Genomic DNA, 21,278 nt, shown 5'->3' on the forward strand with positions numbered 1-21,278 from the left:
TTATTGGTGAGCATCTTAACCCCTTCACAACAAAGCACATACATGTATGAGCTCACAGCGCGTTGTCCTTAAGGGGTTAAGCTTGTATGATATTTCACCATTCAGGGATCTCTCGCCCCAACCTCCTCACCCCCAGGTGAAAAGCTGAATCCAGGTATGGACCTCCTGGCTCTCCTATTAAACTTGTTTTCTATTGAGCAAAACACGCTATATTTTTTTCTGTTAACAAAATATAGAATCATGGGCAGTTGCACATTTTTTTTTGTTTTCTTGCAAAATTCAGAGAAGTAAAGAGCGTTCTCCTGCTACCGGGCGGCTCAGTTCAGGAGTGAATTTCAGCCGTGGCTCCTCTCTACCACCGGCTTATTAACCTCCTGAAGAAGTTTTTTTGTGTTTAGCAGACAAATCCCCAATCGGTGCTCCATTCGCTTCACTCAATAAAATCTTGATATGTTATTTAGTCCATTAAAGATGCTGTTCCACTTACTCTGCTCGATACGTTTGTAAACTAAATGCGGCTCTGGAAACATCATTCCTAGTGCTGTTGAATGCTGAAAACCTTTACAGAAATATTTCCGGCTTTCAGTCAATTACTAAAAAATGGACTTAACCCAGTCAGATGTCAGATTGGAGCCCATATGGACCTGCCCAACGGCATGAGCAGCATTTGGGATAAATTACATTTTGCTATTTTTTCAACACATGTATGCATTTTTGCGTTTTTGTATAGAACAAAGTCTTAAAAATGCTACTGACGCTCTTCACAAAGGTATTTTTCTCCAATTCTGTATGACCCCCCCACCCCCCAAATCTCAGCCGTGATTTCCTATTCCATTAAATATTTTACAAGGAAAGTAAGTTCATTGTTCAACCAGATGAAGCCACAGCTGTGCGATATCAAGGGATTTAATTCACACTCTATATTGTTACAAATGCTCAACATGATCTTGGTGATTAAGGGATTAACACATCGGATTTAACAAGGTTAATTACAAATATGCTTAAAATGTCCTATTCTTCCAGACAAGATAAGGTTGCTTGTTATGTTTTCAATTAGAACGTATCTTTGTTTAGAATCCTTGCAGGGTGTGATCCTTATTCTAACAAGATAAAAGTTACAAATGGAAAGCGATATCCACCATAAACACGGATCCTTTAACCAGATCTTCAGAGGTTTCTATTGTATCTCAAGTGAGCTTTGTTATTAAAGCCATGAACAAGTGTTTGGAAAAGGCTTTCTGTGAGGAAAAAAAATGCATTATGGAAAAATCTAATGAAAAAATAAAAGGAAGTATAAATGAAGAGAATGAACTCAAAATGGAGAAGTACAAAAATGGACAACATTTTTTGAGGCAAAATATAGAATTAAGGATAAAAGGTAATGTGATATCAAACAGGATGTAGTTACATAAAGGATACTCAAACTCGGAGAGGAGTTAAAGAAACCTAATGGGCATGAAGGACAGATCTCTTTTGGACGGCCTTGTATGAGATGTGGATTCTTCTATTATTGGACACCTGATACTCTTATCGACGTAGACACTCTACTATAGCTTCATGATTTTAGCTACGGGAGAAGAGCCTCAAGTCGCACCATAAACAACATGGAACAGGAGATACAACTTACTATAGACTTCTACACCTCACTGTATCGGAGGACTCTGTGACCTCTACCTGGTGTATTTATGCTAGTTTATCTCCAGTCTTTTGGCGGATCTCCACATACACCCATTCTGTTTGCACATCAGATCAAATATTGTCATTGTGTACAGTGCAAGCACTGAGGAGGACATCAGCAATCCCATGGAATTTAAATGGATAAGTACATTAGTAACTCGGCAAAAGAAGGCAAACGCTAAGTCAACACAGCAAAGGCACAAAGGACTTCTTCTTCTTCTACAACCAAGAGAGGAAGACGAAAACAGCTTGCGTCCTCACTTAGCAGGGTCAGTCTCACGAGGAGATGGCGACACCACTGCCAACTTCACAAGCAGCTGAAACAGCGAAAGAAGTTTCCAAGCTGCTACTACCCATTATCAAACAAAGGCTGACGGACGTCAAAACCTTGTTTGACAGCCACAGTGAGGACATGATCCTGAAGCTATAGGGTGACACAGCATCACAAGATCAACTTATCCACACACTGTCAAACAAATTAGACTTTTATTCGTAGGAATGATCTGAGACCGGTGGGGCTCCCAGAAACGAATTAAAGAATCTGAATAACTATCTTGCCATTTTGTTCTGTTGGTCTGCTTGTGTAAGAAAATGTTAGAATTATAATAAAAAAACATTTTTAAACAAGGTTTTTTGTTTCGGCTAAATATTTTCTGTGATTGATGCTCAGATATGTGAGTAATTATGAAAAAGCAAAATGGATTGAAATAATCAAAACATCTGAAGCAAATGTCATCAACCATATGCAGTTGTTGGTATTTTCATTTGTCTTGGAAAAGTAATGTGTATCTGGCCTGTTAGAAATTCCACCATGAAATGTGTTATTTACGTCTTGTTTTTTGCGTTATTTGAAAGAATATTGCCATCTTGTGGTCTTACTCTAAAATGTCAATAATAATATGATTCTAATGTGTAATTGTAGCAAGTTAAAATGATTCCTTGTTTCCTTGAGAAGTAGATTTATTTGTGTTTATGCTTTCTTTTACAAAAGAGCTAACATCGAAACATGTAGCATAATTTCAAAGAAGTGAAAATAATTCTAATATAATACTATGACTGGACGGAATCAGAAATAGTTTAAGTATTCCTATTTCTCTAATGTTTTCTCATACAAGAAACAAATTAAATACTAACATTTATAAAATATTATTTAAATGTAAACATATTATATTAATTATAATATGGCGCGCTGCAGTGATGCCCTCCCCGATCCTCCATTTGGGGCAGAGGATGTCACTGCAAGTGCCGTCATTTGGCCCTCAGGTGATCTTAGGGCAATATGGCGGCACTTGTGGTGAAATCATCTCTCTGATCATCCAATTGGGGGAGAGGACGTCACTGAAAGCGTCGTCATTTTGCCCTCACGTGAATCACAGTGCCGCCATTTTGGCAGAAATTGCTGCCGGGTTATATCCACGGAGATGCGAACGAACAAAGAAGATAGCAGATTATGGATTGAAGATTGAAGGCAGAAGAGAGAAGAGAAGGAAAGTGAGAAGATGAAAAATATGGACGTTGAAGAAGATGCAGAAGAGGAAATGGTCGGCAGATCATTAATCTGTGTATTGCGGAGAAAGTTTCTATTTACATAATGTATCGGATCCAGCTGCCTTATAATCCTTTCCAAAGAGACAAGCTATTGATCACCCCTCTGGCAATAAAAGGGATTAGTTCTTAGTAAGGGTTTTAGCCGATGCCAGACCATAGCTGGTATTTGCAAAGATACAACTGCAATGGATCCTTTTACTTAGCAATTTGAAAGATTCTCCTGTGTTTCAGTATATGTGTAATAATATCACATATTGAGATAGATACTAGAGTTCAATTCTACGAACTAGATAGCTTCTTAAGTATCATTGATGTCTTCTAGAACACAACGTGAGATGTTACAAAAGAAACCAATTCCGCAAATCGTGTTCCACTTCTGGAATTGATTCACATTGGGAATTTGATGGCAGATAAGACGTATTCGGCCCATCTAGTGTGTTGCTTTTTCCTGCTTTTTTGTTTATCTCGTCTTAGATTTTGGAGCTGTATGTCTGTCCGGTGCATGTTTAAATTCCCTCACTGTATGAACCTCTACTTCTGCTTGGAGGCTGTTCCACTTCTCTACCACCCTCTTAGTAAAGGAAAAAATGTTGGAGCTAGAAAAAAACATTGATGATAAAAAAACAAAGAAATTGATGATACAAATAAGAGATGCAATTGGACCAAAAAACAATTCAGACAAATTTGTTTCTTTTGTGCCATTCATTTTTGGACAACTAATTTAATTTCCTGCCCTTTTGGTTTGGATGATATTTAGAGGGCTTTTTACATTTGGGGTGAAGAAACCCTTCACTCTGTCTGCAAATTCTTCTCAAGAAGACATGAGGAGAAGCGGACAAAAAAAGAGGAAAGAAACCAAGAAGAGGCAAGAGAAGAAGGACAGCTCACCAAACATTTTAAAATCTTTATTTAGTTATGTTAAAAATAACTACTTTTGTAGTTTTACTTGTTTTGAAAATATATTTTACTGTGAAAAATTATATTACATTATTTTTATCTGCTGCTATTCAAAAGTTCAGTTTCACAATTGAAAACTGTAAGAAAATTACTGAGAGCAGACTACAACATATCTTTATACCTATATTTTTTTCCCCAAATATACATCTACATATTTCTTTTTACTTCTCGTGATCACTAGGCCTAATAGATTTTTTTCTCTCTCACCTCCCGCTGCTTCTAGAACTAAACCATCTGGTTTGCTTGAAAACCATCAACATGCTTCATTTTAATCCAGGCATTATACATATGCATTCTACCAAATGCTGTACTAACGTGTGTTAAGGACATTAAAAAAAAAACAGAACAGGGTGGAAAAGCATGGAAAGCAGAGGAACTAGAACATTTTGTTATTAAAACATATGGCAGTGACTGAATTATAATGCAATACTCAAAAAAGTGTAAAGATGGGGAAAGCATAATTGCACATGCTTTCCATATGTCCACATGTTTGGAATGCAATCTTCGAGTGCTCACATTTGGTTATTGTTACCGAAAACAATAATCAGAAGCTTAATTACAGTCTTACATTGAGATATCCTAATTACATATTTGTCTTTTGGCAGTTTCTCTGTCTGTCTATCTATCTATCTACCTATGCATCCATCTATCAATCATTTGGAATAACTGAAGTGAGAGCCCTAAACCATTGTGGGAAAACGTCAAAAGAAACAAATATATATTTGTCTCAATTTCAACTGATTTTAGGGTTTATAAAATAATGAAATCTGCTATTTTGCTTAAAAGAACACACAGACGCTAAATTGGTACCTGCAATGTGATAGAATGTGACAGTAAACAAGGACACAGCTGTTTATCATTTCATCAAGTGTAGCAGTCCATAGCTATGTATAGGATGCTATCACCCTCTAGTGTCCTATTATAAAACTGCACCATGCAGAAATGGAAGCTTATTTCCATAAGGTGTAGTTTTATAAAATGACATTTTTCACCTGAAGAGGAGGCCTCTGAAGTTCTGATAGCCTATGTAACGTTAGCTATTTTTTTCTAGTAAGCTCATTTTAGCTGGGCCCTCCTTTACTTTTCTTATGTGATGCACTACTTATTATGTCCTGTTTGTGAATTGTACAACACCGCAGACCATGATGGTGCTATATAAAATAATAAGTAAAAATATAGTTTGGTCCAATAATAGGTATGATTGTCAACTAAAGACTCCATCTTACAGAAATTAAACCAAAGAGCCAATTCTATTATCACTGATGATTTTATTCATATGGGTGCATATTAAACAGCCAACAAAACTCAGTGGTTTTTTTTTACAATGCAATATGTCTGTAATTATTATTTTCTATGTTACTGTATATTGTATTATTTTTTTTTACTTTACTCCCAGGGATGCTTTGTTGGCTTTGATTTGGCACATGCGGTTGGAAACGTTGAATTACATTTACATGACTGGGGAGTAGACTTTGCCTGCTGGTGCTCTTATAAGGTACTTCTTAATATAATTTTCATATGGACCAATCTAAAATGGAGTAGAACTTGCCAAAAAGTTGAAAGAAGTTTATTAATGCGACCAGGGGGTGGAAACTAGAAAGTGTTACATTCTTTTGTTTTTTGCTTATGGGTAAAACTTTTTGGCCAGCTTCATTGAGAACAAGAGAAGCAAGCAGATAAACATTCTACTTTTAACTCGTTATTTCACAGACCTTATCTTCCCAAAGAAAAATAATCTCTTATTTTAAACTATGTAAAACAATGAGCACGGGTTATATGTCTAGGGTTTCAATATCTTGATTTTAGTTTTGTAAAAGCTATGACAATGAACGGGCCCCAAAGGTCCAGTTTTATGACCAAGTGTCCCAGGCAACTTTCTAGGTTGACTGAATCAAGACGGCACCAGGCAGTGGTGTATTCTTCCTTGGGTGACAGGTCTGAAGTGGTGGCAGTTCCTGTGGGGCGATACTAGCGGCATCCTGGGGTACCAGATAGTATTCTTGACCGAGATGAAATTTGGTTTGTGACTGGCGCCAGTGTCCCGTTAAACAGTCTGAGATATTTCTGCTTACACTGTTTCTGGACATGATCCTAGATTATCTGACCTTTGATAATGATATTATAAGAATTATACATTATACTTGTCTCATATGCAATTTTCTTTTTGTTTATCTACTGTGCAAAAACTAATATAGTTTTTTTCCCCTTTTATTATTGTAGTACTTAAACTCTGGATCAGGGGGTATAGCTGGAGCCTTCATCCACAATAAGCACATATCTACCATCAAACCATCGTATGTATGAGTGCATGTGACATTAAAATCAAAGTTAATGTTCCAGTCAAAATTCAAAAGAGATCTTTTTTTTATATAAATTGTTGATGTCCCAACAAATTAATGATTTTCAGATTGTATTATCTTGTTACTTACAGAGAGATCTTTCGACTATTTGCAAAGATTTAAGATTAACTAAGATTAACTATGTAACTGTTTATTAGTCTGGATCAGCCTGGATACCATCTATAACAAGCATTGTAATTTGTATCTAATTTCAAGTTCTTTGATTTTTTTTGTCTACCTCTGACAAATCAGAATAATATACACAATGATTTTCCTACAGTCTGCCTATCGATCTATCGATCTATCTATCTATCTATCTATCTATCTATCTATCTATCTATGGTATAAATACAGCATATATTTATATATAACTTTCTAGCTTAAATGTTTTTACATTTCAGATTGATTGGCTGGTGGGGTCATGAGTTTAAAACAAGATTCTGCATGGAGAACAGTATGTCCTTTTTTGTTCACTTATGTGTGTATTCAATAAGAAATTTTGTTTTCAGTCAAGTTAAGGGTTAACCGGACTGAACCCACTCATACCCAATTGCACGCCCTGGCATGGCACTTACAAAACAACCTGCAGATTAGTGAATTGCAAGCGGGTGCAACATTAATTATGTTGAATTATATCAGAGTTACTGGTGAAGGCATGCAAATTCATTAAGAACTTGCATGTCTTCACCTGAAATACACAAAATGCAAAGAGGCATGCCCTTGCAAATACATTAATGCAAAAAAGTTAAAAAACAACAAAAAATAAATAAATAATAATAATAATAAATGAGGGTACCTATAAGGGGGAGGAACTTAAAGAGTTGTGATACACCAGCTTGAAAACAACCATCCAAGTAAATTGGTTGAAAGTACTTATTTTAAGCAAAGAGACACAGAAATCATGGTCTATTTATGACTCTCAAGGCCTGGAGTTTGACACCTTTTTACAAATACTAATTTTAAAGTCCAAAAATGAGCAGGAACCCCCAACAAAACAAATGAAAACGAAGTAAAAAGTTCAGAATTTTCATTTGCTTTTTCATTGGTTTTTCACTCTCACTCAGAAAAGAAGAGGTGCATCCACCGAATGGTAGAAACCTTTCCTGCATCGTAGTTACCAATAATGAAACATATGATGTATGACTGCTAGTGACTTTATACCTGAGTACTTACCAGGACTGATTATAGTTAAGAGATCGTAAGCTTGTGAGCAGGGCCCTCTTTACCTAACGTATCAGCTTTCGATGGATGTCTTACAAAGGGACATTTGAGAGTTATGACATTTATTTTTATTTTTATAAAGTTAACATAATGAGGGTGGCTCTCACCTAAATGGAGCACTAAGCAGCTGGGATATATGGGAGCACGACCTGTGTTCAAAGCTACAGGGATGGGTATTATTTTTCAGCAGCAGTAAAGCATCAATGTTCTTTTGTAATTACATCACTGTAGTAAATTATTTGTTGAACTCCTGACTTATGCTAATACCGGGCTCATATTCTTAATCTTTTAAATGCCAGCGTCATTCAAATTCTGAATGGTTCTAGCTGTGAGCCTAAACAAACTGCATTTATCTAAGCAGCGTTTTGTGAATTACTTTAATATCCGCTAACCCTTTATTCTTACGCATTTTCCATGAAGATGACTATGAAATATTTATCAGTTACATACCGATTCCTCTTAATTGTCATCCTTAGTTCAAAATTGTGTTTTTCTTTAAACGTCGATTTGTTTTACGTTGGAGGAAACAAACATGAGGCCAGATGTTAAATAACTGTTACATACTTTATGAATACATGCATTTCATAAAAATCATGTTTTATTGATTTTAATTTCTTTACAGAATTGAAATTAAGCCCAGGAATAGATGGCTTTCGACTCTCAAATCCTCCTATTCTTTTGGTCTGTTCTCTACACGCCAGCTTAGAGGTACTGGAATCTAATGCACACTGTGTTAATCATATACAATATGCTAGTATTGGCTACGGAGAGCTCCTATTTTACAAACGAGGAGGGCATGTACCCTTTATGTGCCATGTTACATTATAGTATAATTGAGCAGATACAAGCTCATGGACCTAATATTGGAATATGTTACTACAAGAGTTCCCCTTAAATATGGTATGGTACCCCTTGCCATCTCCCCAGGTATTTTCTTTGTAGGAAATGTTGTCAGCCAAGTGGAATGATATGGTACCTCTGGTTTCATGCTGACATAATGCTATGGTACCGCTGGGTTTATGCTAATGGAATGTTGTGGTACCATTGGGTTTATGTTAGCACAATGCTATGGTACAGCTGGGTTTATGCTAGTGGGATATCGTGGTACCATTGGATTAATGCTCGTGGAATGTTGTGGTACCATTGGGTTAATGCTAGTGGTATGCTGTGGTGCCATTGGGTTAATGCTCGTTGTATGTTGTGGTGCCATTGGGTTAATGCTCGTGGTATGTTGTGGTGCCATTGGGTTAATGCTCGTGGTATGTTGTGATGCCATTGGGTTTATGCTAGTGGAATGCTGTGAGACCAGATCACCGCTTTGCAGAACAAGGGAGAAATGCATTGGGAGTGCCGTGTTCAGTCCCTATGCATATGTATGCAGCAACAAAGAATTCACTCTCACTAAAAGTGATAGTTACCTTTTCTTGATGACTTGTACTGTCATAAATGGCCACTCTCATTGGGTTGCTTTTTTATGTCACTAGGTGCCCCTGGAGCATTCTCCTTTGGGTACAGCATGGGGTTTTTGGAGACTTCAGCACTTAGTACAAAAGGAGAATCATACGACCCAACTTTACAGCTTAGAAAATCAGGACACCCTTTCCACAGGCATACCCCCCACCCCTCCACCTGTACATGAATATCCTCATCTGTCGGTATACTCTATGCATGCTGCAGGCATATTCTCTCTGCAGCCCTCTCTCAGCATGCCGCTTGGATCCCTCACAGTCTCTGGCTCTCTGTACTGCGTGTCCAGATGTACTATCAATTCCTGGCACACAGTACGCGAGACAAAGAAGACTTTGGAAAGGATGGCCCGCTGTAATGTGGGACCGGATCACCGCTTTCCAGGAGAGAACTCCCAAATGAGGACTGCCCCACATGAATCGTGACAGTTGCAAGCTATTGAGTAGTCATTACAAAGTGACATTAGTGGTCAATTTGAGGCTAGCTTAAACACACAGTATTTTGCATTTGTAGCATCACTGATTATTACACTTCAAGCATAGTTTGATATGAATAATGAATTGGAAATATAATAAAAAAAAAAAAATACAATAAAAAAAATAAAACATACAATATTAAATAAATAAAATACATAACTTTTTTGCAGCACTACACTACTATGCTTTACAGAACAATTACGCACGAAAATATTGTTTTTCTCCTTAAAATTTTGTCGCTTTAAATGAACCATATCACTTCTTAAATTACACGCCTCAGTTTACATCTAGAGTTATTTAACTTAAATTATATTTTCTTGGGCTTTTTGTTATTCTCACATTGGCATCTTTTCTGGAAAAAAAAATTGCTTAGGTGCAAACGGAATCTCAAGGACATGACATAAAACAAATTAACTTCGTCTATTCCAGACGTGAATAGCTTAAAAATGCATTTGGAGAGCAATTGCTTATTACGTTCCTGAACACTGATTGTTTGTATCATTTTCTACAAAGCAACTTAATACTTCATCTGTAACAATAGAAGTTGCTAAACCAAATCCTGAAAGGTTTTTTTTTGCATGAATTTAAGCTGCTAAATTAAGCAAATATGACCTGGGAATCCAAGTACAGATAGAAAACGCCACCCCGGGGATCTATTTATACAAAGTATCTCACCGTATAGGCTCTATAAAAATCATATTTTTTCGCTTTTGTTCATCATGGCGAGTCTACGGGGCATTTCATTTATGAACTGATGTCACTGCATAGTTACTATGTGTCTCTGTCATTAAACCCGCTGCAGGGAGTCTTCGGCAATGAGAGTTAAGTGCTTAGTAATTCAGAATTTTATGTCCAAATGTACCCTTTTGGCACGAGGATTTAAACTCTCCCCGTACTAATTGCTACAGTAACATCTCTGAAAAACTAAACTAACCGGCGGAATTGAGGTCCCAGCTCTCGGTGCAATCAAGAAACGTACAATAGATTGTAGCCAAAAAAACTGAAAATGTTCATGTATTTAAATTAAATGCACTAAAGCTTCTGTGTCACTGAAAATAACAAATGTTTCTGTGAGTTCCCACTTTTATGCCGTTATTACATAAAAAATAAATGCTAATAAATATACTATAATAATTGACTCTATCTTTATGTTACTTTAGGATTTAAGAGTGATTGCTAATCTATAACCAGGCTACTTATTGTATGGGTAAATACAGTATAGCACAAGAGCATTATTATCTTATTTTATTATCTTCTGTTAGTTGTTCCATGCATTAACTAAATGGTATGTTCTATTCCCATTGTACAGCGCTACGGAATTTGATGGCGCTATATAAAACAATAAATGATAATAAGAATTCACCTAACATCCATGCATTCAAAGCTAGGCTGCAGATTAATTAGTGACCCTGCCACGTTGTTGTTTTGTGTGATATGATGTTAGCATGCACATATTCACCCTTTCCACACAACCTTCACATATATCGGCAAGTGTTGCCAATAAAAGGGGCAAAATCTTGTAATATTTGTGGCAACTTCCATTGGAACCAATTTCCACCTATTTGGATGGAGCGCCCTGGCCAATCAAAATGACTTGGTGCTCGTAGGAACATTGTATATATCCAAACAGTGTACTTAACCCCTTGGAGAGGTTTGGACCCCATTTCTTGCTCCTTCCCCCTATACCCTTCATTTGGGATATTTGTCAGTATTAAAAATTTAAGAAAATAAACAATAAATACAAATAGAAGAATTTATTTACTGTTGGCGTTTGCCTGGCCAGGCACTATTTACTTTTTGGAGCCCTTTTATGGAGCAGTATTATAGTTCATTTCTGAGTTTTTAACTTCTATATTTGTTTGTTTTATTCATTTCTTATTTTTTATATTTAGATTTTTTGTTAGTATTGTTTCTTATTTATTTTATATATTTTATATATATTGGTGATATATATTTTATTCTGTTGATATTATTTATGAAACTTGTACATTTTGTCTCACATTAAGCGCTGTCTCTTGAGTTTTGTTTTTTTAATTAGTGGAAGAATACTTGTTCCTGTCTGTTGCCTTACCTCTAAGTCCCCCAAATGAGAAAAGGGGAGCTACATTTTTTTATATACATTTTAACTCGGATATAACAGTGTTCTGTTTATCAACTTACATTGTGAATGTTCTACTTCTTCTTCTCCAGGTCTTCAATCAAACCACCATGAAGGACCTAAGAAAAAAGTCCATTCTACTCACCGGATACTTGGAATATTTAATTAAACATTATTTCAGTGACCACGTCAACGAAAGCAAGAAACCATATATAAAAATTATGACCCCTTCCAATTTTGAAGAGCGAGGCTGTCAGCTGTCTCTGACCTTCAAACTGCCTGCAAAAGACGTTCTTGAAGAACTTGAAAAGAGAGGGGTTGCTGTGAGTAATCTTTCTTTTGAGATTCGCATAATTACCTTCTAATAAATTAAGTAAATATGTATGTAAATCACAAAGCCTTCTAAATATTAACATACACTTTACAAAATAATAGTTCCTGTTGGGAAATCCCATTAATTCCATAATGATCTTTCCGATGATGCCTATGGATTTTACATTGGGACTTCTCGAGATATCTGATGCAAGGGATTTGGCTCATTTGATGACATACATGTGATTTTAATAATTCATGGAGTCTTGGATCCCTCTCTACACCTGATTATGTAGATGGGTTCTCTTTCTAGCTCATATATGTTAAACATAAGACATTATTCATCAGAACATTATATTCTTTTTATTTTCTTTGTTTTGTTAATGTTGTAATGTATCGGTGCTGAAATATTATGTCATACACCGGTGCTCCATCTTTTAAAGACACGAGGCGCTGGGTGGAAGTAAACTATGGCAACGTCCTCCACAGCGTTAATGGTACATTTGAGCAGTGGCGCTACAGGGAGCCTAATCACCCAATAAAGCATTTTTTTCCTCATTATGTGGTAGAGGGGCTTTCACACAACTGGACCAACTGCCCAAGGCTTAGTCGGCCTAGGCCTGAATACATCACTGCCTGGGAGAATGGGGCAGATATTTTATCGTCTCTTTAAGATATATTTTAGACACTTCCATAGTTTTATTCTATAAAAATATATAAAATTCCACAGCCTACAAAGTACCAATATAATCAATTTATTTTTCTCTATAATCTTTTTTTTCCAGTGTGACTTACGAGAACCCAACGGCATACGAATTGCACCCGTACCTCTCTACAACACATTTCGTGATGTCTACAGATTTATTCACGTTCTAAGAGACGCCATTGCAGCTGTCGAAAAGGCACCCAAACAGTAGTGACAAGGGAATTCTACCGCCAACATCTCACAAAACAACTAAAAAATATCCAACATAACTAAATTCTTATATTCGCAAAATGTGTTTTCAAGTATTACTATATGCATTTTAAAAGATATTATAAAAAATGCTTTTATGTTTAAACCAAAATGTCTTATTTTGTCATTTAATATAGAATTTAAACCAATAAAGAAATAGAGAGTTGTCTTATCCAGCAATCTGTGAAAACTAAAATATAATTAATGCTGGGATATAAATATATCCAAAACATTATTTCTAATAAAATGAATGTGGTCCAGATGTCATATTTCTTTATTTTATATTATTGATTGAATATAGTATGATATTATTAATCATATAACTTCTACATTTTAATTAGCACAATTACATTAAATATTTGTGTGCCCTACTCTTTGCTGTTTTAGAGAATATATATATATATATATATATAATATTTATTCTAAGTAATAATTATAAACACATTGCATTACATTATTTACACCATGATCCAACAGTTAAAATATATATATATATATATATATATATATATATATATATATATATATATATATAGTATATATTTTTTTTTATCACCAGGATACAACACAAAAGGGGAAAAGAGGTAAAAATATAAGCCAACTCCATATGCTGAAATAAAAAAAAACCTCTTTTGAAACACTGTTCCTCCCATTGTTACTGTACTTGAAGGGGAACTGTAATCATCATGGCTTTTAGCATAATTTTCTCATATTGCCCCCCCCTTACAAGTATATATATACTTAGTTTTTTTTATTATTTTTTATTTATTTATTTTTTTTATTGTTTTTAGTGCACCGCAAATCTTTTACATTTTATATACTTTCAAAAACCATGTTACTCTCCCGGATTATCTATTGTGTGCCTTGCCCCAGTAACGTAATGTTATTAAGCAACTTCCTTACAATGTTTGCTGATTTAGAAATGCTGTGAGGGAAAGCCTGTTGTGGTTTAAAAAAAAAAAAAAGTTCTTTTTTTTTTTAAAAAGTATTTTGAAAATAGAGGATTTTAATTGAGCACAATACTAGAGCACATTTCAATAGCCTCGGTAATCATTTTCTAAGACAGAAGTTACTTGGTCTGCTTGGGCTATAAGTTGGTCTTGGCTTCCCACCTGGTGTCTTCTGCGTTTGGGATGGTATTACTTAGTGGCCATCATGGCACTTGAGATGGGGAGTCTCAGAGTGAGTGGAAGCTGTGGTCCTCATGTCATGCTTCTTCCTTGGCTTTGTGAACATCACTGTGCAAAAGGCTCTCTGGAAGTCAAGGGCTGTCTCCTAGATGCCTTGTTGTCAACAGACCAAGTTTGCTGCCTTCGTGTCACACTTAAATCTGCTCTATCCTTCATCCCTCGCATCCAGTCCCTCACCAAATCCTTCTGCCTTCACCTGAAAAACATCTCCATAATCCGCTCATGTCCTTGACACTGGAGCCAGATGAATCTTCCTCTCTCACCGTTCCTCATCTGCTGCTCCACTGTGCCCATCACACCACCAGCTCCCCATACCCTCCAGCAACAAATTAATTTCTGACCCTGACCTACAGAGCCATTAATAACTCTGTACCCCCTACATCTCTGCCCTCCTATCCAAATCCACTGCTAACCATTCTCCTTGTGCCTATCATCACTTGCGTCTCTCTTCCTCTTTCAAAAGCTCTCTGAAAGCCCACCTTTTTCGAGAAGCATACAACCTTTCTTCTTAGCACTCTCAGCCATTATCCTAATCAAGCCATTTGAACGATCTACAACTTCAACAGATCATCCGGACCCCATCAACTCATCCCCATCGATCCTCTCTTATTGTTTCATTTCCCCCTCAACCACCGACTAGATTGTAAGCTCACAAGAGCAGACCCTCTTCTCCTTTTGTACCAGTTGGTTATTGTATAATGATTTTAAATTATCCCACTGATTGTAACAGCGCTACTGAATCTGCTGGTGCAATACAAAGTTATTTTAATCAGTGTGTTTGAGCTCTTATTATAGCTTTTATATAAAAGGGCATTAAAGTCTCTCTTAGAGAAATACACTTTTTTCATGCATTGTCCTGTTACTTACTGTTTTAAACAAATTTGCAGAAAAACAGGAAGCGGCCGACTTGAATACCGTGTTATTACTTATCTTATCAAACATACTGGATGGTATTTTTGTGTGTTGTGAGAAACTGTGTAAAGGATATACATTTCTGTAATTTTTAAGAAAATCTGTTTTTTTTTTACCTCGTTTTACAAAAACAGAAATGTTAAAGATGTCTATTTGTGGAAGTGAAATTTACAGTTTAGACAGCAGGAAGTGGTTTCATTTGCATGTTATCCTCTTTCTGTGATAGAATCTCTTGCAGCGAAAACAAGATTCGAGTTGATTGCTTTATTTTCTACATGTGACTAACGATTTCCTTTTTTTAGCTAAAATTCTGTCATTAGTCATTTGAAAGCAGCTTGAATAGAAGAACGTAACTCCTAACGGTAAGAAATATTTTTTAATTCATTTTTACCAATAAAACAAATCTTTAATCTGTTTTTTTTTTTCTTTAGAATATACCAGTTCTAAAATATTATTATAAAATTCTCCTTTTGTTTAAGTTGTTTTTTTTTAAAATCTTTTCAAAACACACTTTTTTCTATCTGCTATCCACTGGAACATATCATTAGCTAATTCTACTGTTCTCAGGGGGGGAAAAAATACAGTTTTTTTTATTTTTGTGCATTTTTCATTAAGATATTTTGTTTGATGAAGCTTGTTGAGGATCCATCATTAACTAATTCTCTGTAAATCTAATAAAAATGGGGATTAAATAAAAAAATAAAGAAAGAAAAAACACAAAAAAAGCAAATGGCACCTGTCTTTAGTTCCTTTTTTTCAAAGTATTTTGCCTACTGAACCGGCACTAAAAGAGTTAAACATCAAAAGGAGATCCATGGATTCTTGCTTCGGTGCATCAGCATCCTTATTATGAAGACTGCAGGGAATAAGCCCGTTTAGGTTGTTTACGAACGTGTCATGCGTCTGCAGATATGACTTTAATAAAAACATCCGGCATTTGTTTAACATTTCTCCTAATCAACCCGTGACAAGGTCTGTGTTTAGACAGTTAAGCAACTTAAAGCTCATTATCCTTAAACAGAAAGTTATTTGGCATTCAGGATTCAGAACAGTAGAACGTTTCAAAGTGACACAGAGACGTACATGAATGTCGTGATCATTTTAATTAAGTCTATTGTCGTGATAAGAACGCTCCACTCGTATATATATATATATCACATTTCTAAATTCATAAGGTGTCATAAGGTTTAATGAAAGTTGGCATAAAAGATTAAAGGGAAAAAAATATATATATTTATCCTTTTTTTTGTACAAAAGTGTTTTTACGGCGTAGAATGTATTAAGATGAGGGTAACTTCCGTGGTTTTTTTGCGTCTTTTGCTGTAATATAGTAACATTTCGGTTCAGCTCTCAAAACGCGCATATAACTAAGAGAAAAGATTACGCTTGTGTGATTTGTTGGACCCAAGGAAGAGGAATGTTTTCTGACATCCCATTTATTTCAATGGCAATGGTTCAGTAAACAAATTCTGAAAGCCCTCCCCACATATCAAAGTAAAAGAAAGAAAGGAAACGTCAGAATTCAAACTTCTCATATTTTTAAAAAAGCATGATGTATCTTATTAAGTGACATAACCTTTTTATTTCGTGGGGCAGAATATTTGTCGCTTAACATAGTTATCACCAAACTGTGGTTATTAATAATATATTGGAGATAACAGGTGAATTTTTTATCATCCTGTTGTTGGGTATTCAGTGGTTCTATGTAAAGAAAAGCTTAAATCCATACATTTTCTATTTATTTCAATGATCATGAAATAAATCAATTGAAAACGAAATGTATTTCTTCCTTTTTTAAGGCCCAACTCTGGAGCCTCCAATTCCAACCGGGACCCCGGTCCAACTTTTGGACCAATGGGAGGTTTATGAAGATAGTAATTCAGGAAGGAGATTCTACGTCCACTCCATCAGCAAAGAGAGAACATGGAAACCACCACGGTCTTTCCCACCGAAAAGAGATGTGAAGGTGAGGACTACCAGGACAATTAGTTCCACCATGAACCCTTAAAGCAGTTAAGGATTACTTGGATATATTTAGGATAATGTTCACAGTGAGGTGTCTATGTTTGTATTAGGGGTTTATGGGTTGAATGGGAGTTGCTGATGTTCTACCATAGAAACATAGACACATTGAACTTGAGGACAGATAAGAATCATGAGCGTAGAAGACATGAGTTAAGTTGGTTAGATCCTTTTAATGGAAGAACACATCCATTGCGTACATTAATGCAGTAAGAACCTTTACATTACATAGAAGAATTAAAGGAGACACTTGTAGCCATCATTCATTACTTGTGATCCCTCACACTTTGGGATGATCATTATGAGAAGAAGGTGAAAGATGAATTGGCAGCTAAGAAAATATGTATATATGACGTGAAAAGTAAAAAAAAATAATGCTGATGTAAGGAAAAAAGGAAAATGTCCTGAACGAGGTGGAGGATGATATGAGAGAAGAACAGAGAAAAGTGATGGGAAAGTGGCAGAGATAATGAGGATGGTACAAAAAGACTCAAATGGGAAAAAAATCCACTTCATTCCACTTCTAGTTAAATCTTATACAACATAACATTGTTTTTTACCGTTTCATAGATTTTACATCCTAATTGTGATTTCTTTTTCTATGTTGCTTTTTGTCAATAAGGGTTTGTGGATTCCAAATAGAGGTCTCATTAAGATGAAACCTAGGACTTATTTTTATTATTATTATTTGCCATTTATCAAGTTTATATAACGGTAACTTTAAATAATCATACAGACTGTGAAGATAAAAAAGCCAATGCATTCATCAAACAGAAGCAAATCAAAGTTTATCTGAAGAAGAAAAAGTAATAATAACGATTGATTAGGTGCAGACAGTGGTCTGCTTGACTTGTTGTCTGATGTCGTGTCCAGACAGATGCCAAGGTCCTGGAGATCTGTTCAAAACAACCATTATTTTAGTCCTTTGAATCAACAAATGATATTAATGAACATCCTCTGTCAGTTTAATGTATGACCTTTATAGCAAAACAAAATTATCACCTGCTGTGTCAGACAAGAAGCCCAAAATCTAATGTTTTCCTCATTTGTAAAAAAAATGAGCTTCTTTTGCATAATAAAACCTATTGTGTTTGTATTAAAGGAATATGGCAATGTAGCACTATATATACAAAACAAGGTGCATTAACCCTTGCTAGTAAGTAAAGTGAAAGAGGGTGGAGATTTAACCACGAACCACAATATATTTGCATAATAATCGTTTTCAGGTAGTTGCATATTATGTATGTGTTCTAGCGCTGTGATCTGAGCCCAATTCACTAGGCAAGCAGCCTGACTTATAATACTGCCTTAATGGTTATAACTATATGTCTCTATATTGGGTGATTCGCTGATATGAACATAGCCATACCCGGGAACTCTGAGGGTTTGTCCAGGAGTTTCCAGGTAAAGCCCTACTTCCCTGGGTCTCCTGGGCAGGGGAGCGATGTTTGACTTGTCTTACCCCTTCTCACTAAAGGCTAACTTTGCCCCTTCGCAAAGCCGGGTAGCCTACCCTAGGAAGTTCCCAGGTATGTTGACATCACTATGAAATCTGCTGGTACTCAATAAATATAATGCTGATAAAGATACAGTTGTTACATTTATTTTTTCTTTACTCTCTGTTTTTTTTTATAGATGACATCACAGTCAGAATCTTCCACTGCAAATCTAATTTCACCCTCTGGAAAGACAGGCGCTGTTCAGATGAGGATCAAGAATGCTAACGCGCAGCATGACAGGTTGTCCCAAACTAAATCTATGATCCTTGAGACCTCCGTAGAAATCACTAAACCAGTAAGTAGAAATATGTTTGGTAACATGGGAAAAATGGGACTGCATGTACTAAATAATAATCATTCGTATTTGTGTTATTTTTTATGGTGATTGTCAATACCAGTGTATTCCAACCATGTCTGGTCTGGCTATTTGGCACAATGTCTAGTAGGCCAGTACCAGATGGTGCTGGACGCTTCACTGCCGCTTATGTAGCAGATCTGAAGCTCTAGTATTTCTAGCCGGCAGCCGCATGTATTTTAATCTTCCTCAGTCCAGCCCCAGTCTACTTGTTCTTTGGCCTTTTTATGTTTCCTTACTCAACACAAGAGTTTTGAGAACATAAAAACATGGCATGTGGCCGTTCATATCCAACCGTCAGGGGGATGTACTGTAAGTCATCGGTAGGCTGCTGGTCTTAAAGTATCAGGGACACCCTGTCATCAGCAGTCTGATGCTGTTACAATTTATAAAATTTAGTAAATTAACAAAAAAAAATAATTAAAAAAAAAATAATAATAATAATAATAACAAGACTTTCCTTTACTTAAGATCACCTTTCTTAAACAAAGCAGGATGCAAAATCATTGTATTCCATATACCAGTCCATGAATACTGGCTTGTAATAGAGTATTCCAAATTTCACAAAGTGTTGGACAATAAATCTTTTCTGAAATGTTTTAATAAAAATAATGTTGGCAGGAGATATATTTCATTGTCATCCTAGGACTTTACATAATATGCACATACCAATTTGTGTAATAAATCTTACCATTATCTGCTTTATTGTGTTGGCTGATTCCAAGGACAGACAAATTATGATGTTTTAAATCATCGAAGAAAATCTGAATTCTCTCTTTCTTTTAAGAAAATTCCATTTTACACTGAGAGAAAAAAAAGTAGTAGAGTGATCCAAATTTCCTGTATAATAATATTATAGATCAATCATTTTAATCAGCCTTTATTATTAACAACTGGGAAGAGTGGCATATGGTATTAAGGATGTGGGCTGCCCTAGGCACCACCTGCCCCAAGGACTTACCTCCATGCCACCTTTCTTTCTGTTTATAGCAAGGATATGATGTCATTTCATGATGCTTCATGTCTTAAAGACATGTGCATACAGCTATGGAGACTGTGCTGGATAGTAAAACTATGCCGGTTAAGAGGGATATCTTTGGTCTCCACAAATGACCCATTAAGTAAGTGGTGCACCATGGAGCCTAATGGCCCAATAGGGCAATCGGCCCCACATTATGTGACAGAAGGGCTGCTACCCACTGGACCTGCTTCTGTAGACCTAGGAAGTTTAATGCGAGTCCTGATGTGGACTTTCTTGCTCAATGTGCTTTGAGGGACACAAACGACACCTCATCGATGAGGCCCAGGAGTGGTAGAAATGTCTCTTTTGGGTCTTTGCCTCATTTTTAGACTGCCCTTGTGATTGAGACTAGTCCGATATGTTGATGAAACACAGAATTTGAAGCCCGAGAGCAACCATTCTACTCCATCTAGTCTACCTACTTTTCCTGCTGTAAAGACCTTAATCAGTCATTTGCGTCATCATAGATTCAGGAGCCATATGCCTATCCCATCCATGTTTAAATTCCCCTCACTGTATTAACCTCTAGGCAGCGTTTCCACTACCACCTTTCCATTACATTACTTCGACTGAGCTATCCTGCATAAATATTAAATTGTCCAGGTAGAAAAAAAAAACCCGATACATTGTGGCTGACTGTAAAATTCCATTATACTAGACACTCCAATAAATTGTATCCGATTTATTTAAAACATACCGTAAACCACGCCGAACGAGGATGAAACATACCTTTTTGAAAAAGTTGAAAAGTTAAGTGTATTTAATGAAGCCTAACATATTTTATTGCCTGCGTATAACAAAAGGCACTATGCTGCAGTTGTTTTTTGACAAGCATGAAAACATCACAGCGGGAGACTGCAAAAGGAATTATGTAGAGAAATTACAAGTGATCCATCTCGCAATGAATTATCTACCTCAATAGCCTAGAGAACCCAGCTACCAATTAACACCTACTTTATTACATGTTGGGATATACTTAATAACTTTGATGTGTTTATGCACTATTACCTTGACTGATGCCTCTTGTACAATTAGGCATAATTGGCATATCAATATGCAAAAGTTAAAAGGATTAACCCTCTTAAAACTAATGAGCATTTCTGTATCCAGCTGCTAAATGAGACAAAATTAGCATTTTTCACTTTTGGGTAGGATTTTATCATGCAGTTTCACATTGGTGATATTACCTTGTTATATAAGTTTCATTTTGGCAAAAATATACAGGACAA

General features: G+C 36.0%; 2 protein-coding genes across 2 annotated transcripts in view; both read left to right on the forward strand.

The window, feature by feature from the left end:
* The window catches only part of LOC149285177 (kynureninase-like), a 28,532-nt gene extending 15,520 nt beyond the window's left edge, over window positions 1–13,012 (forward strand). Inside the window, exons 8-13 of the mRNA XM_089495721.1 lie at window positions 5,579–5,677; window positions 6,403–6,476; window positions 6,923–6,975; window positions 8,365–8,450; window positions 11,876–12,106; window positions 12,881–13,012. Of these exons, the coding sequence (XP_089351847.1) occupies window positions 5,579–5,677; window positions 6,403–6,476; window positions 6,923–6,975; window positions 8,365–8,450; window positions 11,876–12,106; window positions 12,881–13,012 (675 nt within the window). The remainder of the gene's footprint in view (window positions 1–5,578; window positions 5,678–6,402; window positions 6,477–6,922; window positions 6,976–8,364; window positions 8,451–11,875; window positions 12,107–12,880) is intronic.
* Window positions 13,013–18,527: 5,515 nt separating this feature from the next.
* LOC149285178 (rho GTPase-activating protein 15-like) overlaps window positions 18,528–21,278 on the forward strand; it is a 179,609-nt gene continuing 176,858 nt past the window's right edge. Inside the window, exons 1-2 of the mRNA XM_089495722.1 lie at window positions 18,528–18,578; window positions 18,810–18,968. Of these exons, the coding sequence (XP_089351848.1) occupies window positions 18,528–18,578; window positions 18,810–18,968 (210 nt within the window). The remainder of the gene's footprint in view (window positions 18,579–18,809; window positions 18,969–21,278) is intronic.

The sequence above is a fragment of the Sceloporus occidentalis genome, unplaced genomic scaffold (assembly GCF_023333645.1).
Source record: "Sceloporus occidentalis isolate IW3139 unplaced genomic scaffold, rSceOcc1.0.p SCAF_83, whole genome shotgun sequence".
Lineage (NCBI taxonomy): Eukaryota > Metazoa > Chordata > Lepidosauria > Squamata > Phrynosomatidae > Sceloporus > Sceloporus occidentalis.